This window comes from Corvus moneduloides, chromosome Z (genome assembly GCF_009650955.1).
Source record: "Corvus moneduloides isolate bCorMon1 chromosome Z, bCorMon1.pri, whole genome shotgun sequence".
Lineage (NCBI taxonomy): Eukaryota > Metazoa > Chordata > Aves > Passeriformes > Corvidae > Corvus > Corvus moneduloides.
Genome location: NC_045511.1, coordinates 6,767,986 through 6,789,435, shown reverse-complemented (window position 1 = coordinate 6,789,435; position 21,450 = coordinate 6,767,986). Strand labels below are relative to the sequence as shown.

Genomic DNA, 21,450 nt, shown 5'->3' with positions numbered 1-21,450 from the left:
TATTTTTTTACCCAGCAGTTACTCTGAATAGGCTTGCAAGGAATTTTTAATGTTATTTCTGTGCCATAGGAAAGCTTTTTATGACAGTCAGAAATCTGTGTGGAAACATTTAGCCCACTTTGGCCTTTGAGCAAAATTCAGTGTATGCATGAATCTTCAGAACACAAGGCCTTTTTGAATGAGTCTCTGACTGTCAGTGAGCATGACATATATCTCTTTAGCAAGTTTAGTGCCTATTCAGTATAGCTTATATATATAGCTGTTTCTATATCATGGTATCATACTAATGATATTAATTCCTAGTGTAACTTGGATTGGTAAATACATAGACAAGAAATATAAAAAGAGGGGGGAAAAAAAGCATAAACTTTAAAAAATTAATACCAAATAACAAAACATAAATTAAAGAAACAGATTGGGATGCTTAGAATACGAGGGGCCTGCTTTGTGATTCCTAATTGCTACTTCAGTACAACTAATAGATAAGAATAATAATTGGTTGTAATTGTCAGCAGTGTGCACTAAGAAACAGATATAACCGTGGTGAGAAATAATGGTTGTCATGAAAGCATGTCAGTTAGATCATTCTTCAGAAAAGAGCAGGAGACCTGTTAAATTTCTTTCTGCATCTCTGGTCTCCTTCTGTGTGGCCAGACTAACGAGCCATTAAGACCTAAAATTTGTAGAGGATGTTGTTTCTTTTCTAGAAACAACATATATATAAGCCTTAAATGTTTTCATTTGCTTTCTTTTATTGTTTATTTTTATGATCATATTTTGGTGAGAGACCTTTCCAGCAGTAATCTCTGAACATTTGGTATCTGCTGATAATTCTGCCATTTTGAACAGGGCCAGGACATTCTAAATTTTTTCTCATTTATAACTATCACAGAAATCATTTAGTAGGTTGTAGCTTTTAAATTTTATCTAGCTTATTCTGTCCAAGCTACTTGTTTGTATGCTATTTTATTTCCACCATTCTCATTGAAGGTAGAGAATATAGTGTGCAGGTTTATCTGCCTAACCCTAGGATCTTAAGCTGATTCAGAGCATAATTTTTTTGTATGAAATATCTGATGTTCTGTACTGATGACAGGGGAGTAAAACTGGCTAAGAAACTCTTAATCCTGTGCATTATGTGTGGAGATGTTCTGCTCTTCTCTGACAGTCATCTAATATACAATAAGCAATTTTATCTTTAAAAGTAGGATAGACACTTGAAACAGTAGGATATCTGCCTGATACACTGACATATAAAAATAATCTCCAGTGAGAACTTTGTTTTAGGACTTGTATTTTGGCTTTTATCCTACCTATAATTCTCATCTTTCTGTTAATGGCTTAGACTTCTGCATCAAGGACTTCTGCAAGGACTGTATCTGCTCTGACCTGATCCTTTCTGTGTGTTGGCCAATCACATTTCAACTAATACTCCTAGTTTGAGCTAGGACAGCCTTGAAGGATTTGGTGCCTAAGAGATCAAACTTCATACTAGAAGTGAAGAATTTGATTTATAAAGTTTACTTACATGATATGTAACAAGTAAAAACTTGTTCGTATACTTCAGGAAGAGCTAGAGGAGGTCTCTGGTGGGGCAACCTGGAGGAAAGAATCCCTTTCTAACACCTATGCCTGAGATCCTATAACAGATGGTTATAGGTGGTGCAGATGAACTAATCATACAGCTGACTGTAAGTGAGCACTCCAGTTCAGTCTTTGTAATGACATTACTGCTGTTTTTGAAGTAAGGCCCAGTGGTATGTTGCACCACCATGGAGAGGACTTGCATATTCTCTGCAGCTGACGTAACATGAACTGGGCATACTGGGCTCTGCTGGGATGCTGAAGTTTGTAATACTGTAATAAATATTTGAACTTCTTTCATCTCATTTTGGGTATATTAAGCAAAACTCATAAAATTATTTAAAAAATTAAACTGCACAATTATTAGTAGCGTTGGGTCTCTTGTATCAATATAAATCATTTACCTTCTGTAAATTTTAGAAATTCTGCTCAATAAACTTGATAAAATTTCAGGGTTTTAGAGATAAAGTACCAAATTCTCTTTGTAAAGCATTTATTATGAAAGTGGAGAGTCTGAGAGATCATGTAATGTTACTGATGTTTTTCAGATTTTGAAAACACCTATGTGTACGCCCTGATCCATCTGAACTGTGACTGGCTGACTAAATAATGATAGAAAGAATTAGAGAGCCCTAAGAACTTTCTGTAATACTTGTGTGAGATGTCTGATAGCTTTTTTAGGAAATACACAGAGAGAAGCCCATTTCATTTGCTTTGTAGCAAGCATCTGTTGTAAACGGAGGCTGTTGTTTCTTGTGTTGTTTTGTAGGCGGACTCATTTTCAGTACCTACTGAGTAATATGTATCTCAAAGGATTAGCTAGGTGGTTTCAGAGCAAGAAATAAAACAAATGGTTTACATTGGTGAATTTGACTTCACAGGAGCTAGAAAATCCATGCAGGAAATTTACCTCTGTATGTTTTGACATCCATCTTTGGAGTTTTGAGCCTTCATCACTGGGGCTCACAGGAAGGATTGACCCTTCTTGACCAGGGCCTGTGAGGTTCCAGTGAAGGGGATGGCTCAGTCTGTGGAGTTAGAGTTTTGGTTGTGAATACTGTCCTGTTAGCAGTGAAATACTTTTTGACAAATGCACCTTTTGATGTACCAGCCTTCAAGGGAGTACTCTTAACGGAATAATACGACTAAATTTCATACTTCCATAACATTCAGCTAAAGTCTCTGTAACTATTTTTGGAAGCCAGGTACCTTTGTCTCTAGGAAGTAGCACATTTAGTTCTGTTGTTAAGTGACAGTTGCTGCCATTTATTACCAGGTTGAGAAGGTTCCTATGAAATTTTTCGTTTTCATAGTATCTGCCATACCTGATGTTTTGCTTTGTTAGAACGAATGCATATGGTTAGATGATAGATGCCAGCAGTAATGAATCAGCAGGAGAAGGAACAGGAGACCTGACAGGAGGACAGACCATGCCTTGTCCGTCTTGCTCTGGTTTTTATTTACTGATCTCTACTTCATTAGAAGTACATAATGGCAAAAGAGAAGCTGTGAGCACTACTGGAACTGTTAGTGGCAAGAAGTTATCTCAAATATTAGTAGCTGACCTCCTCAGTTCAGGGAATGGCTAACTCTTTTGTCCCTGTTCCTCACATTTGAGCACTGCTCCTAGCATGCATCCTGGCTAGCTGACTAGTCTGGTGTTCTTGGGACCTGTTGAGGCTTGGGTTGCATTTAGCTTGGTAACCATATTGTTAATTTGTGCTTAAGATCCTCAAAATGAGATCTTTATGTCCCATCTAAGGTCACTTCCAGTTTTGATTGTTACAACAGATGGCATTTGTATTGAACAAATGATGTAATTTCTCCTGTATTCGTTCTTTCTCATCCAGTGCTCTTCCATCAGATCTGTTTTTAACTGCATTGATTCTTCTGATATAGCTCCTTCGTGACCGCTTTTGTTCATAAATACTTCTTGTGGTTCCTCATGGTTTGACCACTGCTGATATTGCAAGTTACTTTTGCTAAATTGCTTCCAACAAATGTTTAAAATAAAAGAAAAAACCAAATAACTCAGCAGCTAGTAACTTTTCTCCTTGCTATGATTGGGTATTTGTGGATATAGCAAATAGAACCTCCCTTTCTTGGTGAATTGACTCCTCTTTCAGAACTTGCCTTTTTCCTGTCTTCCTAATAAAATAATTAATAATGCTAATAAAATGTGGTCCAGCCTGGCTATTGGATAAAGCTTTTTTACCCAAATAAGATAGCAGAGAAACCAAGACATCTATCTAATTGCTGAGAGGTACACTGGAATGTACAACTGGCAAATGAATTGGAGCTACAGTTGGGCTTTCATATACCATTATATACCCTTTGTAAGAAAAACACATGCAGAGAATTAGTACTGAATTCACTAAGCTACTAGAAGTAAAGTTTGCTTGTGTACTTCACCATCGTTTACTAAAACAGCATGTGTACTGCATACCTCATTCTAAAATCCTGAGTCATTGGTCCATGGAAAACAAGTTGTTCGTAATCTAGCTACTCATTTACCATTTGCAAGTCTTCAAAATTAAGAAATGAAGGACATTTTGCCTTCTCTGTTGCGTAAGATGTTGCAGTAGATTGTTTCCATGCAGTATGTTAATCTTACTGTATTGAGTTTTATAGTTCATGAAGCAAATAATCCAAAGTGAATAATGCAATTATTAAGTTGCAGATCAGTGACCTTATGCATTAAACTCCTGTATTCATCACACTGTTGACCTTGCTCAGTACTCCAAAACTCAGTTTATACCCATTTCTTTGGAACTTCTTGACAATTACTACAGGAGCTGATGTCTGTTGATTTGAAAATACCGATACAAAGAATTGAGAAGGTACTTGGTGTTGCCTTAAGGGGGAGGGAGGCAAAGTTTAAAAGTTAAAATTTATCAGAAAAAAAAGCATATTTTATCTTCTTTTGTTCTACTCATGAGAAGCTGAAACATTTAAGAGCAAAATCCTGATGAAGCAGAGGGGTGGGCTATTGTGAAATGTAAGGCTCCCAGGGTCCAGGCATGTTCTCTGAGGTTTGTTTTTAGTTTGTTCATTAGCTTTGCACTGTGATTCAAATGAAACACCACCTGGGAGTCACTTAAGCACATAGCTATCATGAATAGGTGCTGCTGTATGAAGATCAGAATACTCTGTACACTGGAGGATGAAGTCCTTGGTGGAATATGCTCTGGATTTCTTGTTTTTATTTTGTGCTGAGGTACAGTGATACAGACTGGCAATCTAAACATCGTTGTGTGGAAAAAATCTCAGCTTGCCTGACATAGATGAGGGATTTTGCTTAAGAAACAGAAAACAAATAAAAAAACCAAACCTGGCAGGTTCAGGGTCACAAAGTGAGGGTATCTTCCAGTATGTAGGAGTTTGGTGCAGTTACAGGAAAAATATTTTTTCCACAGACCCAACAGATAAGACTACTTAATGAATATTTTAGCCAAGGCTTGAGTTAAAATACGAAGTTGTTTTGATCACTTAAGAAGATGTGTTCTATAAATAAAAAGAAATATACAGAGATATACATACAACTTAAATTCTGCATAAGATAACTGATTTACTAAGCAAAAGCTTTCAGACTCGGTTGGTCTTTCCCACCTGCGTGTAGAGAAAGCACAAGAGTTCTTTGTGCAGGCAAGAGTAGATCGGTTTAGCTGTCACATGAGAGGAAGATAGCTGCTTCTGCTTTTTAGAGAACAAGCAGAGATTGTGAAGCCTCTGCTGTTGTATTACATTGTTCATGAATTCAAGTCCAAGGGCCTCAAAAGACTTTTTTTATATCAGTTGGGAAGTTAATCATGGGTATATGAACAAATGAAATACTGTGTTATTCTTTCACTGCTGGTGGGATGTTTTCTGTCTAGTATATGAAGTACTCAAGCAACTGAGATGGTTCATGTCATTAAATAACTTGCATCTTTATTACTTTGGAGCTGTGCTGTTCTTATCAAATATTTTTTGTCTTTGAACAGATTTTTTGATTGAGGAAAAAAATGTAAAGTTGAGTCTTTTTACATAGTGGTTTCTTCCACATTTGAAACTTTGAGGCACGTTCTTCATTTGGACTCTATCTACTGCTATAGTATCTTTGTTCTTCATTAATTATCACTATATTTGTCTCTGTTTCTAAAAGGCAATGCTACGGAATTCAGTGCTGGGACAAAAATTACTTCTATGTCACTTGCATTACTTCTAGAATTAAGCAGGCATTAATGCTTAACCTCTGAAAAAACATTAATTCTTAGGTGGATTGTGTTTCTACTTATAAACATTTTTAAGTCCTTAATCACTAGAATCACACAGTTCTGCACATCCAAAATCAGTTATTAACAGTAGGTTTAGAAGGTAGCTTGAAAGAAAATATATTTTGTTTACAGTGTCCATCTGCTTATTACGTTTCAGCGCTGAACAGGAAGAATTATTTCCTGCCTCAGAATCCTTTGTTTCCTTTGTCTCTACGATGAGAGAAGAAAAAAAATAACAGTACTCTCCTGACCAGCAAAAACTTTTAATTTTCTTTAAAGTACAGATTTGTGATAAATTACTTTAGTAACACAATGCTGCTGAAGATAGGAACTGTAATTTTAAGATTTTATTGCAATGAATATTGCAGGGAATATGTTTTTAGGTCATCATACAGTACATAAATGCAGTTGTGACTGCATGGTTAAATGCTTTAAAAGCTGAGACTGCACGGAAGAAAGCAGTGGTTGTAGCTAAATTATTATATAGTCTTCCTCTTTAAGCTGTGATTTTATTTTTGGAGTAAAGTCTCATTCTGACAGTTGTCTTAATCAAGCTTGCTTATTTCTAAAGAGCACTGACTTCAAGAAGATGGGTGGGGATCATGTGCTCCTGCTTAAGAATGTGGTTTTCTTGGTGATTTCGCAGATAGCTCAACAGAATCAGGAAATCTTCTAGACTGTTCATATTTGTTTTTCAGTGTCTGACAGTATTTTTTGCTTTTTGTTGTTGCTAGCAGTCACAAGGAACTACTTTGCTGTAGGTCAGAAAGTACAAGCCCAGATGGATTAAATTTTCATTTTACAGATATGAACTTGCTGTGAATTTTGCTCTTATTATAGCTGACTTTAAGAGCTCTTGAGTCATTAGTCCCTTGGAAAGAACTCATAAGGCCACTAACCTTAATTTTGTGACTTCTGTGTCTAGTTTAAATACACTTCAGGTCAGTTTGGATGGGGCAACCTAGTCTAGTGGGAGGTGTCCCTGCCCACAAGAGGGAGGGCTGGAACTTTAAGGGCTCTTCCAACACAGGCCATTTTATTATTCTCTGATACTTACTCTGTATTAGTTTACAAGTTCTCTTTTTTTGAGCAGAGTTAATATATGAAGAGGCACTAGGTACCTAGTTTCATTCTTGTGCATCCTCTTATTATGGAAAATTTTCATCTTTATATTAATTTCGTTAATTATTTTTAAATGGAGACTGTAGGCTTTGAATTGCCAAGAAGTGTATGAACCATTCCAACACTTGTGAAGATGAATGGCATGACATAGAGGGTAATTTTTGTATTGGTTTTATATTTACCAAGACTTTTTTTTTACTGGTTGTTCAGTGCTACAAACAATACACACATTTTAAAGAAATATCCCTCTAAACAAGTATTGTGCTTCAAATGGCAGAACAACAGATCAGTTGTAACTCTTAAAAGGCTTCTTGCAGTCTGGTGGAAATAATGTTTTAGCAGCTGCATTGTAAGGAGAGGGAGAATAGGGTGGCACAAAGTTTAAGAATGCTGTGGCATTATACTTTAACTGAAATTAATTGTGTTTATGACTTTTTTTTCTTTGCTGTAGTCGTGACATGGAGAATAAAGAAACCCTCAGGGGGTTGCAGAAGATGGATGACCGCCCAGAAGAGCGCATGATCAGGGAGAAACTCAAGGCAACGTGTATGCCAGCCTGGAAGCATGAATGGCTGGAAAGAAGAAGCAGGAGAGGCCCTGTGGTAAGTGGCACTGATGGAAGGACAGTATCTCTAACAGCTATTACAAATAAAAATTACTTACATTTCTTTCTGTTAGAAACCTCTGTTTCTTAACAATTTCTCTGCTCCTAATCGTGGTGGTCCTGCCCGTTTCCTAGGCGGTGTTTAGCAGGACAGCGCGGCTGCCTTTCCGAAACGCAGCGCGTAGGTTGTGTTTATTTTTAAGCACAGGCGTTATCGCGGCGCTGCTGTGAGCGGGCACGGCTGCGGCACTGCTGCCCTCCAGCGGCAGCGACCGGGGCTGCGCCTGCTCACCCGGTGCGAGCCTGCTGGGAGCAGGAACGCACCGAAACCCCGCTGTTCTTCGGCCAGCTCTCAGCTCTGCTGAGATTCGGATGGCAGTGTTCTGTTAGCCTTTTGCGTATTGCTTTGGCATAAACGGCTTGGAAGTGCTTTAAGAAATGCAAATAGATCAAACCTGAAACATTTTTAAGAGTAGTTTCAATTCTATTCAGCATATTGCTGGTTAATTAACAGCCATTAGTTACTTATAAACGTAGTTGCATTGGTTGCTGTGACTCCCATGTACCACTAATGTAAAGTTAAGACCATCTGATGCAGTATGCAACTGTTTGGGGACAGCTTTTCTGGAACAGAAATAAGGTTCTGTTCTGAGAAATAACGTTGAAAATACTTAAAAGTGCACCAAACCCCAATACCTCAAAGGATCAAATAACACAACTTTAAAAATGTAAATGCTTTTGGGTTACTGTGTGGTTTGAAATTGTTTTCCTGCTCAGCCCACTTCCTTTGAGGTTTCTGGGTGTGTCAGTACAACATTTGATGCTCCAGATTCTCAATTACTATAATTTGACATTTTTAATGTTTTCAAGCACAAGTAGCTGGTAACTGTAGCTTGTCCATAGGTACATAAATTTGTATTCTGATCTTCCAGGAAAGGAGAAGCATTACAGTTATTGGTAGGAGGGAAAAAATGCTTTTCACTGCTCTTTATACTTCTCTTTTATCCTGTTCTCTTTAGTAATTGGGCACTGAGTCTAGATGTCTCTTCTTACCCTAAGGAGGAAAAGCCCCTTTCAGTTTTTGTCTCAGAGAGACCTCTGGAACTTTCTCGGAGAGATCTGCTCTGTTTATCTGAGGTGTTGCTTGGAGCTTCCTTCCAGTGTTGAGTCAAGTCTCTGAGACACTGAAAAATGTAGAACTAAAACTGAATCTGCCCAGTGTGACTGTTTTTAATTTGATTCCCAGGGATGTTACTCTTCTTATGCATTATGTGGGTCTGACAGGCAGAAAGCTGAAAGTTGTCTTGAAATATTCTAATCCTCAGTATCAAAATTGTGTTCATGCAACAAAGCAGTGAATTGGAAGTGTATATATTCCCTTTGCTTGAGCAGCTATGTCTATCCACATTGTGCAGCACCATGCACGTTGGTTAGCTCAGACGCCAAATGAGGTGTAGTTATTTTGCTTGTATGGCAGACAAAAAATGTGGATGTGGTTTTTACAAAGAACAGCACACCTAATTTTGCTGGATTACCTCCATGTTTGAAGTCTTTATTTTGCAAAAGTGTTGTGCTGTAGAAATAGTAACCCTAGTATTCTTCAGCTGGTACCATGTTGAATGGATGGATCCAGTATTATAGCTCTTAATAAGCAGACAGTACCTGTAGAGGAAAAAGTTCTTTTGGCTTCAACTTGGCAGATGAGGAAAGTGCTATTCTTTAATATATCGTGACTGATAATTATAGAAGTACTTTGAGAATTAAATCAGTTGCTGCCACAAGTAACATAAGCAGCACAAATGGACAGGAAGAAAGGTTCTTGCTTTTGTGTTGCATATAGATCAGGAAGCTAATCCCTCTTAGATGTTAGTAGTATGGCCCAAGGCATATTTGGATATCTGTATAACGGCTTATTTATAGTAAAATAATTCTTGATTAATTTGATTTGCGTTAATGTAAAATTGCCAATTAATAATTTTAACATGTGGTTTAATTTCCTCAAGGTGGTGAAACCTATCCCTGGAAAAGTAGATGGATCAGAAATGAACAAGCTCTGTCTAGATCCTCAAGCTGAAGGACAAAACACTGCTTCACCTACACAGAAAGGAAGACGTAGTCCTTCTCCTAGCAGCTCCTCTTCATCATCTGCTAGGACAGTTAAATCTGAGTCACCAGGTGTTAGAAGAAAAAGGGTATCTCCAGTACCTGTAAGTTGCAAGCTGTGATGTAATTTTCAGTTTGGCTATATTCTACAATCTTTTGCGTAGAGGGGCAGTTGGTCCTGCCTCTGTAGAGCAAGATGCTGATATAAAGAGGTTATTACAGGGTATCACTTGGGTGACATACGTATCTCATGTGATACTTCTCATGTGTGTTTTCTTTTTCCTTCAGTCCTGCTTCCATTTGTTATTGCTAGGAAATAAATGAAGAAAGACAGATACTCAGTCTCTTAGCTTGATTAGCATGAAGAAGTGCTGGTAGTTTCTTTTTTTTTTTTTTTTTTTTTTTACTGTAGTCAGTTTCTCCTGCCTGTCAGTTCTCTGGGCAGGTATATTCCATTAAGGATTGGATTGTGGATGAGATTAAGATTCCTGTAGAAAAGTGTTACTGGTATACTCTTGTGATCCTCTATTTCAGAACTGATCTTTATGCACAGATAGGGAAGATGTATTTATGTACGTTGTTAGAAGTCTAAAATCACTATCACTGCATTCTAGGGAAGATGTAGAATAGAGCAAGAGTAACTGGCTGAATTAAAGATCAAGAGTATATTTTGAGGAATAATATCTAACATGCTAGGTTGTTGTAAAAATGCTCATCAACAGTTAAATTCACAATGCAATTCACTGTGCAATTCACTGTGCAATTAGAGGAAAAATAAGATCTAATTGGTTTTATTGTCCCATTGTTCTAAACAAGTTTTTCCAGTATCAGTTAAAATATGTACTGCCATTCTTCTGAACTAGGGACAAGTATCAAAAGTTACAGCACAGCAGCAGTAGTCCTTTCCTCCTGACGAGAGAAACTGACAGCTCACCAAAATATTGAATTTTGTCTTTGATCCATTTTTACTTGGTTGGTGTTTTTTGGTTTATATTAACTTTTCACATTAAAAACATTAAAAATCCTGGTTCTATTTCACTTATATGATGGACAGTGAATTCATTATTACTTTCATCCTAACATGAAATTCAATGCATATAAATAAAAGCAGAAGATCTGAAATGGGATTGAACCATTAATGCATTTAATAATGTTAGAAATGTGAAGAATTTAATTGAAGACAATCTTCCTAAAAGGTTTGGGCCACTGATTTTTTTATTATGGGGAAACAATATTTAAAAAAAACCCGAAAGCATCTTCAGCTAAAAGTTGCTTTCATGGTGGAAAAAGGAGCAAGCTGTATCTTTTTTTTTCTTTTCTTTGGAATTTTCTTAAACTTTTGATCTTTGTTGGACTTGTATTCCCTTTTGTAAACTGTAGTCATAGCATTTTTTCATTTATGAAATACATTAGCATTACAGCCTTATATAGTGATCTCTTTTATTGAGTAATAAGTCTCTGATTATCTTCTGATTGAATTATGTTTGATAATTCAGTAGTAATATGGTAAGGCAACCAATGACATTAAAATAAAAACCAATTTAAGACTCCTTTTGTGTCCCAATGTCAGGCAAGTTTCAGCTACAGAATTCGGTTTTCATATGCCCTCAAGTTCTGGCATGGGAGAAGAGTAATCCTTTTAAATCATAGAGTCTAAGAGATTGTAGTAGTTCCAGGTTTTGGGGACTCTTATTCTGGAAATAAATAAACCATACCTATTTAAACATTTTTCTGTCCTTTGAATGCTCATGACGGAGGCACTTCTATAGTTTCAGAGCGGACGGATAACACCACCTCGACGAGCCCCATCTCCAGATGGCTTCTCTCCATACAGCCCTGAGGAGACAAATCGCCGTGTCAACAAAGTGATGCGAGCCAGGCTGTACCTGCTGCAGCAGATAGGACCCAATTCTTTCTTAATTGGAGGCGACAGCCCTGATAATAAATACCGAGTGTTTATTGGGCCTCAGGTAGGGAATGTTTTTGTCTTGTTTATAGCTTTTACCAATTCATAGTTAATTTCAGAAATCTGTTTAAAGCCATACGAGATCAATCATTGATCACTGTTCTGTAAAGTAATGTTTCAAAGTTGTAATCTGTACTCTTGGAATACCAAAATCAGCTTGTAATTTGTAAACTACATTTGTCTACAGTTTCTCTTTTTTGAAAGAAAAAAGTCATTCCTAGAAGTGGCTCTGAATTATATGTCTTACATACTCTTGGCTAAAATTTGGCCACTTAATTCCTCTATTCATGGGATGTGTATAAATGACAAACACATGACATAATTCCCTTATTGTGTGATAATTTCATTGATACCCATAATGAGGTTCATAGGCTTTCTTGGTACTAATGTGATGCAATATTGGGACGCATCCAGGTTGGATAAAGAGAAGCATCTCATTTAAGTTTGATTGATGTCCTGTTGTGGATTTGTGATTATATGCATAAATTCCTTCCAGTTTGAAGCATAAAAATAGCTTCAGTTGATTAAAAAAAAGGGACGGGGTAGAGGGAGAAAATAAATTGAAAACTGGTGTCATAATTATATGCTTTCTCATCTGTGTTTCTGAATAATATTTTAGGAATTCTCTTTTTTTGTAAGTCCATGGAAGAGACATTTTTGCTGTATATGAAATATTTTTGTGTTGGGGGATGGGTAGTGTATGTTCTATGATACACTTAAATGTGTAAAAATTACCAAGTCAGTAGAGCCTTAGCATATACTTTTCTTTGCAGACTTGTAGCTGCGGCCGTGGGACTTTTTGTATTCATCTGCTGTTTGTTATGCTGCGGGTCTTTCAGCTTGAACCCTCAGACCCAATGCTCTGGAGAAAGACACTGAAGAACTTTGAGGTAATCAATTTCTAATAGATGTAATGATGATCTAGAAGACACTCTATAATGTCTTCAGGACACTATCTTAAAAATGCTGAAAACTGTTAGATTTCAAAGCAACAAGAAATATGTTTATAATTATGTCTTTAATTCAGTCACAAGAGTTCTTTCAGTGGAAAAGATTATCTGCAAATATTACACATAACTGCATAAATAGTAGAGAGCTGTGGTTTAGTGAGTGATTCAACTCTTGGGATTTTCTACTCAAATTTATAGATCTGTCTCTCTGAGTTGCTAATAGGAAGGAAGAAAATGGGTATTTTGAAGTGATCGTGTGTTTACTTAAAGCTGTTATTTTCAATAAGCAGGTAAGTTTTTGGTATAAAATGTTTCTTGTGATCTTTTTAGTAGTAAGACTTCTGATGAATAGATTTTTCCTGTTAGCAGTAGTTTATGCTTTGGTAATATGACTTTTAATTACAAGCTATTCATAGGATAAATACGACTGTTGCTATCTTTTTCTGATGTTAGGTTGAGAGTTTGTTCCAGAAATATCACAGTAGGCGTAGCTCGAGGATCAAAGCTCCATCTCGTAACACCATCCAGAAGTTTGTCTCACGCATGTCAAATTCTCATACATTGTCATCATCTAGTACTTCTACATCTAGTTCAGAAAACAGGTTAGTATTTTTTAAAGGAATTACAAGCTTTGTTTTGTAGTTTCAGAGTCACCTACATTCTTTTTGTTCAAAGCTGCTTTCATTTCAAGCCACTTTAAGTCTCTGCATTTGCAAGCTATCAAGTCAAGCATGCATTAGTCACTGTGGTACCAAGTGGGCATATTTGTTTTGTAACTTCTGTTGGGAAAATGTTAAGCAGAGTTGTGAAAAGAATTTTTTTGACCCTGTATGAATTTTGCAAAACAAACTTAAATCTGAGTGCAAGACTGAAGCATATGTCAACTTTGGTAGCCTATTGTGTGCATTTTTTCAAATACAGCACTTGTGCAAATGTTAACAGAAGAATAAACATGATTTTTCTTTGTCTCCTATCCTGCTTTGGAGAAAAGCTTGTGTGTCTGACAATACAATGAAAAATATTTAGGTAAATGCACTCTATGTAAACACATACATTAATGTAAAAACACAAGTAAGCATATGTTTTTAAAACTTTAAACATTCATTGAAAATGGATGTTTAAATTATTTTAAAAGGGCAATTAATGTCCTAGCTTTATAGTTTGTACAATACTAAATGATGTCTTGTCTGTGAATTTTAAGTGATGTGTTATTCTTTCATATTTTTTTCCCTGACTTCTACTTGAGTGCTTTTATACATTCTTTTCCATGGTTTTGAAAAGATGCTGATTAATTTTTTAAACAAATAATTTATGCTTGCATTATTTTGTGGGTAAACTGTACATCATTTAGAGAGGTCAAACCAAAGAAGGCAACCCTAACTGAGGCTTTGTTTTGTGTGAAGTGGAATCTAACTTAAGGAGTACCTTGATGTGTTACTTTGTGATAATGAGCATATTAGTAAGTATTGAATATATTCAGACAGGTTTATAATTCTGATATACAGACTGTGACATTAACTTCACTTCATCTTTTACTTATTTTTCCAAATTATGTCACGGTAAATAAATTCCATAAACAAAGCTGTAAATACATAATTACTCTGGAACTACTTATCTGTGACAAGCCAGTTCCTTTTATGTAGATACTTTGCATAGGAATTATTTTTTCCCATAGGATTGTGAACTTCGCTGCCTTAGTTATCACTTTTTACAGGGTGAAGGATTTTTCAGTTGTTTGCCAGTACACCTGGTGATACTGATTCACCCTGCAATAATGATTCAATGAGAGAAGCTACTGTTTTGTACTAGTCTAAATTTGTATGGTATAGTTATTGAAGAACACTGAGCATCAGATTCATTTGAAATAGAAGTATACTCGATTCTGGTATTTCCTGTGACTTGCAGTTATGTTTTGTGTACTGCTAATTCTTCAAAAATAAGTTTCTAATTAATAAATATATATACATGTGGAAAATTATTTTTCATTGTAAGCTTACTTTTGTGGATTTTCTCAAGGAAAAAATAGCTTTGCAAGCATTTGCAAAGAAATAGAAGGGAATACTTGTATAGAGAAATGTAGAAATAATGCATGTACAAGTTAATTTTATTCTTAAAATACATTGTTGTTAAACAAATGCAGGGTGCCTGCAAAGTTTTAGATGCATGCCAGCTATACCTTAAATTTTTTGCAATGAGTAATTAGAGTTTTGCACATTTAAACAATATTGCAAAGGATTAAAAATCTGTGCTTTTCATTGCATGTTGTTTAAGTTTAGAAGAATTTTTTGGGTAAATCTCTGGTTATATCCATTTAAAAATAAAATTGGAGAAAAATAAAATAGAAACAACAAGTAAAACAGGGAAAATAGGGTTTTTTCTAAACGTCTATGTGTGACATGTATGTTAGTGTTCATGTGAATCTATTCCATCAGTTTCTGTTAGTGGCAGAAAATTCTTGAGCAGTTGTTTATTTTTGAGTTTTACTATGTTAATCGAAGAGTATTTACAGTTTCCTGTAAAGGGCTAGAGACTACCTTGTGACTCCACATTCTGAAAGGAATGTGATGAAAAAGAATGTGATTAGCTTTCAAAGTACAAAAATTTCTTAGTTTTTTAAAACCAAATTATAAATTAAAAAGTGAAGGTTGGTTTGTTTAAAGAAGCCTTAGGGGAAAAAAATGTTAAGTGCCCAAAGCTGGGCCTTTCAATCTCTAATTGGTATCTGACCTAGTTTGAAAAGATGTCATGTGTTTTGTGACTTTCCCTTCCATTTCAACAAAGTGTTGTCTGTACTCAGTGCTTCTAAAAATCTGGTTGCTTACTTACTCAGACCAAGGTTTAGGAGAATGGTTCATGAATAGCCTATAGTTATCCAGAAGTGACTCTTCCAAACTGAAAGTTAATATTTTTTCACTGTTAAACCATGTTCTGAATTCTGATATGCCTCTCCTACAATCACAAATGTCTCTTTTTATAGTATGAAGGATGAAGAAGAACAGATGTGCCCCATTTGTTTGTTAGGCATGCTGGATGAAGAGAGTCTAACTGTGTGTGAAGATGGCTGCAGGAACAAATTACACCACCACTGCATGTCAATATGTATGTTACCTTTGTTTTGTAGAGTTCTGGTGACTCTAAATCTGCAGAAGTACTATAGCTTACTATGGGTTTGGGTTGTTTGTTTTCTTTTTAATAAAAAAAACCCAGAAATCTTCTCTTAAATGGTGACTGTTAACTTTGAGAATGTGGTATCATTCAGATACTATTGATACACCTTATTTTATCACTTACTCACAAATCGAGTTTGTAATTCAGTGCTCTGATATAGAAGTTACCTGCAGGTCTAGAGGTTTAAGCTTCTCTTACCTGAATGAAAAGATTATGTCCAATTAGACCAATGTTAGGAATGGCCTTTTAACTCCCTGTGACTTGTCATTAGAATGCATGAAAGTCATATAGTGTCAGCTTGGATTATATAATGAATTATGAAGTATGTTTATATAATACATTAAATAAAGAGTATAAGTATTTACAGTTTGCATTTACAAATAAAATTTTCCTATATTTGTGGTGCAAAAGGACTTGAATTTCAGTTCATAACTCAAAATATTCATTGTACTACTGAAGTGAAGCATTTCTTCATGCAGGAAAAAAAAGTTTAAGCACCCATATTTTAATGCCCAGGCTGTTAAAAGCGGCTCAGTTCAGAAGCGTTTATTATGAAACTGATGTTCTTCAGTAAAACTTAGAAATAGTTATGCCATTTTCTGGTTTCGTACCCTGTAAAACTTAAATGCATATTATCCTGTTGCTGTATTCCAGGGGCAGAAGAATGCAGAAGAAACAGAGAGCCACTTATCTGTCCACTTTGTAGATCTAAATGGAGATCTCATGATTTCTATAGGTGAGGATTCAGTTGGTGTATAATAAACTATCTGTTTCTGGATCTTTAATTGATATTTCTGAATATGCTAGAGTATTACCTCAGATGTTTTATTTGTTACCTGTGTTATTTGTTCTTGATCTGTAGTCATGAATTGCCAAGCCCTGTGGACTCTTCTGTTCTCCGTGTGGTTCAGCAACAATCTCAGCAGCAGTCTGCAGCTGGATCACAGAGAAGAATCCAAGATAGCGATTTTAACCTTACTCATTATGGAGTCCAGCAGATCCCTTCTATATATAAAGATTCAGCTGAGCCATGGATTCAGGTAATTTTATTTTGTGAAAAACATAATAGCCTTTAGAGTGTAGAGGTGGCTCCAGCTGAACATGGGTCAAATACTTAAAAATGAGAGAACTGCCATTATTTTTGTCCGGTATAGCCAGATCTTGATTTCAGGACTGTTAATATCAATGTCTAGAAACCAACTTCATGCTTAATAATTAAAATTCAAAGTGAATTAAGCTGTCCTAACAGTCATTCTCCCACTTCTCCTAATAGATTTTTTACAGAACCAGTAGTATATGATTTATGATGTTTTATTTCTATCACAGAATCTGTTTTTTAAGTCACTGTACCTTTGGACATATTTTTGCTGTCAGCCTTGATGATTTTTAACTAATCTTTCCTCTTTTTAATTGCTCTTGTTAGGTACTTAAGTTGCATCATTATTAGTTTTGACTCCTGTGATGTTGCTTTCTTCCTTGGCAGGTGTTCGGGATGGAGCTAGTTGGCTGCTTGTTTTCTCGAAACTGGAATATACGAGAGATGGCACTTAGACGTCTTTCCCATGATGTTAGTGGTGCTTTATTACTGGCTAATGGTGAAAGCACTGGAAACTCTGGAAGCAGCAATGGAAACAACACAAGTGCTGGAGCTCTGGGAGCAGCTAGTGGGTCATCTCAGACCAGTATCTCAGGAGATGTGGTGGTGGAATCCTGCTGCAGTGTGCTGTCCATGGTCTGTGCCGACCCTGTCTACAAAGTGTATGTTGCTGCTTTAGTAAGTAGTTGTTTACTTGTTGTATTCTACTCATTTCATAGCTACTTCATTTTTGAAGGTGGAGGGAATGGGAGAAGATACATGAAGTCAGGAATCCTAGTAATTGTTGCTGAGCACCACTGATGACTTTTAACTATCATTTGAAAGTGGGATGATCAAAATACTCATAAGTTAAAGGATATGACTTCACTGGCACTTGCCACAGTGCTAAGTATTGACAGTATTTGTATGTTTTTCACTCTCAAAGAGGAGGTGACTAACTCTTGCAGTGAATATGTAGTAAGCTATTTATCCTTTGAACATTTCACTGACATTTTGAACACAATTTATGTAGAACTTAATTTACAACTCTTCAATGCTTACTTGCATCTCTTTAAAAATAATAAAAATTGTTTAGCTAGTAAGTTTTAATAGGTATTGTTTTTTTCCTTTCTCTTAGAAAACTTTAAGAGCCATGCTGGTGTACACTCCTTGTCATACTTTGGCAGAGAGGACTAAACTACAGCGACTTCTCAAGCCAATTGTAGAGACGATACTAGTTAAATGTGCAGATGCTAACAGGTATGGTGTCTCATGAACTTAATTTTGGATTATTACTGAAATATCTTAAAGCTTCATTTGTTGCTATTCATGTGGAACTAGTTGGTGTTAAAATGCGTGGATTGTAAATATATATCATTGTTTTGCTAGCCTAACTGCTGCTGGCAAACTTCTGGCTTGAAAGATGCAGGTTTTGAAGGCAAGTGAATGTATACTTTGTTTTCTTAAGGGCTTTTTCCCCCCGTAAAATAAAGGGCAGTCATGAAACAATCCCTTCCATTTCTTTTGCTATTGATTTGGTCTAATTCTCATGACTCTCCTTAAAGACTCTCCTTAAAGCTATTAGCAAGTACTCCTCAGTAATCTTCCTGCTTCAGCAAAAGTTGTAACACATCTTTGCCATGAAGCAGTAGCAGTAATTTAACACTTGTGATTTGTAATTCAGAGTGTAATGCTAGGAGATGACTATTCAGAGTGACTTGCTCTTGGCTCGAGTCTTCCTGTCCTAGGCTACCCTGTTTGTTCTGCCAGGCCAACCATTTCTTCTCCTGTACTGTAAACTAATGCAGAACTCCACCAGCTTGAGTTTCGTCTCTCTAGGTTTAGTTTCTAAGCAGCATTTCTTCTGAAACTGCAGCTAGAGATCCACCAGCAATAGTCTAGCAAGAGAATATCTAAAGTTAAAGTAGTAAGTGAAATAGAACTGTTTTTATGTATTTGGCCACATTTTGCAAGAGAATGAGATGATTTGGGGTTTTGTTTGTAGATTAGTTAGTGATAGACATTACATTTCTGGAAGTATCCTTGTAAAAATGTTGCAACCATTGGTAGCTTACAAAGAGTGGATTATAGAAATTTACTGGAATAAAGTGATGTGAAATCATTTTACATACAATTCCTAACTGATGATTTCTTAAGTATAATGAATAGAATATTCTTCCTTGAAAGCATTTTCTAAAGGAATTCTTTTTTTGGTTTTAATTTCTTACAGTCGAACAAGTCAACTTTCAGTCTCAACGCTATTGGAGATGTGTAAAGGTCAAGCAGGCGAGCTGGCAGTTGGGAGAGAAATACTTAAATCTGGTAATAATAACTCTCCATATACAATTGAATTAAATTACAAGCAAATAATACTAGAATTTATCAAGTACAAGCATGGCAAAGAGAACAGTATTTCAGCAGTTAGGAGTGGGGTTAATTTGGGCAAACAATGAATAATTCTGTATGATACAGTTCTGATCTTCATGTAGACTGTGAATCTAATACCTAATCTTCATTTTATTAACTTTCTTACAGGATCCATTGGTATTGGAGGTGTTGATTATGTCTTAAATTGTATTCTTGGGACTGAAATTGAATCTAGCAACTGGCAAGCACTGCTTGGACGACTTTGTCTAATAGACAGACTTCTCTTGGAATTTCCCAGTGAATTTTATCCCCACATTGTTTGTGGAGATGTCTTGCAGGCTGATACTGTAGTTGACAGGTATTTGCTTGTACTATGTGAATTTTACTCTTTGTAGTTGAATTTGTTGGTGGTAATTTCATAAAAGAAGTAGTTGTTCTAATTCCTGTGAACAAGTAACATATATTTCTATGCACTGTGTGCTTGCTTTATGGAGTAAATAGTTGCATTTTAAAAAACTTCTGACCTGTGAAGCATTTTTGAAGCACCAATGCAACGATAAATCTCCTTCCTACTTCAGAACTGACAGCTAAATACATTATCTTGAAACGGCTTTTTTGGTACTAGTTAACTAGAGGATGTCAGTGTATAAAAGACCTCTTTTCTTTTTTTAGGTATAAGAAACTTCTCTCCCTCTTAAATTTCGCCTTGCAGTCCATTGACAATTCCCACTCAATGGTTGGCAAACTGTCGCGGAGAGTATTTTTGAGTGCAGCAAGAATGGTGGCAAGAGTGCCCCAAGTTTTTGTAAAGCTGTTAGATATGTTGAGTGTGACAAGCTCAACTCATTATGCAAGGATGCGTCGACGTCTGATGGCAATAGCAGATGAAATGGAAATTGCAGAAGCCATTCAGCTAGGCATGGAAGAAATGCACTCTGGGGAACGCCGACATGAAGACTTTTTACAGCTACCTGTGCCAGATAACTCTCCAGAAACTACAGAAAATAATACTCCTAACAACACTGTCCAGTTATCAGGGAAGAGTGGGAAAGGTTTAAGTGATAGAAAACTGAGTGCCAGTCCAGATGACATTTCTGAGATGCTAGCTGGCCTTGCTGTGGGACTTCCTGTTTCATCAGTAACCACTGAGCAACCAAAACCAGCCATTCAAACAAAAGGAAAACCCCACAGTCAGTGTGTGAACTCTTCTTCCTCATCCGGTCATTCCCAGTCACTATTCCCAACTCTTCTGTCTCCATCAAACCCATCTGTACCAGCTGGCACTGTAACAGATGTCTCTAAACTCAGACCTCAGGGATTTGTTCCCTGCAAAATCCCCTCACCTTCTCCTCAAACACAGCGGAAACTTTCTCTCCAGTTTCAGCGAAACTGTTCTGAAAGTAAAGAATCTGAGAAACTTTCTCCGGTTTTTACCCAAGCCAGGCCATTGCCATCCAGTCATGTACACAGGCCAAAGCCATCACGACCCACCCCAAGTGATGTGAACAAGCAAGGAGAAACCTTAAAAAGCAGTATGACACTTGACCTGAATGATATTTCACAGTGTGAAGGCAATAGCAGTGCAGTTATACCAAGTGAAGAGACAGTGTTCACACCGGTAGATGAAAAGTGCCGGCTGGATGTTAATGCAGAGCTCAATTCCAGTATTGAGGACCTACTTGAGGCCTCCATGCCAACAAGTGATGGCACAGTTACATTCAAGTCTGAAGTTGCAGTTCTTTCTCCTGAGCGGGCAGAAAATGATGATACTTACAAAGATGATGTAAATCATAATCAAAAATGCAAGGAAAAGATGGAAGCTGAAGAGGAGGAAGCTTTAGCTATTGCTATGGCAATGTCAGCATCCCAAGATGCCTTGCCAATAATTCCTCAACTACAGGTCGAAAATGGTGAAGATATCATAATTATTCAGCAGGATGTAAGTATACATATGTGAATTTTAAGTCTCAACTGAGGGTTGCTGAAATTATAAAGCAGTGATATTATGTTTCAAAAGTGATAGAAAACATGAAGGTGCTCAATACCCTTTCATAGGAAATGGAATATAAACAGTCTGCCACTTGAGGGTGCTAACAGAATCCTTCCATGTTACTACCAAATCTAGAGAAGGCATTTGGAAGAGAAACACCATATCGTGTATCAACATTTAAAGTGACAAATAAAGAAGTGTAAAATTGGGGAAACCAGGAAATAAAACCAAAATTTTTAAGCAGAACTATACTGAGTCCTAATGC

General features: G+C 36.4%; 1 protein-coding gene across 3 annotated transcripts in view; it reads left to right on the top strand.

The window, feature by feature from the left end:
• Positions 1-21,450, top strand: part of MAP3K1 (mitogen-activated protein kinase kinase kinase 1) — a 58,721-nt gene that overhangs the window by 27,592 nt on the left and 9,679 nt on the right. For all 3 annotated transcript variants that reach the window (XM_032095464.1, XM_032095462.1, XM_032095463.1), the window contains exons 2-14: positions 7,414-7,564; positions 9,570-9,773; positions 11,439-11,639; positions 12,409-12,525; positions 13,039-13,187; positions 15,563-15,684; positions 16,408-16,489; positions 16,616-16,793; positions 17,237-17,527; positions 17,967-18,088; positions 19,059-19,150; positions 19,364-19,553; positions 19,868-21,134. In XM_032095464.1, the coding sequence (XP_031951355.1) occupies positions 7,414-7,564; positions 9,570-9,773; positions 11,439-11,639; positions 12,409-12,525; positions 13,039-13,187; positions 15,563-15,684; positions 16,408-16,489; positions 16,616-16,793; positions 17,237-17,527; positions 17,967-18,088; positions 19,059-19,150; positions 19,364-19,553; positions 19,868-21,134 (3,166 nt within the window). The remainder of the gene's footprint in view (positions 1-7,413; positions 7,565-9,569; positions 9,774-11,438; positions 11,640-12,408; positions 12,526-13,038; positions 13,188-15,562; positions 15,685-16,407; positions 16,490-16,615; positions 16,794-17,236; positions 17,528-17,966; positions 18,089-19,058; positions 19,151-19,363; positions 19,554-19,867; positions 21,135-21,450) is intronic.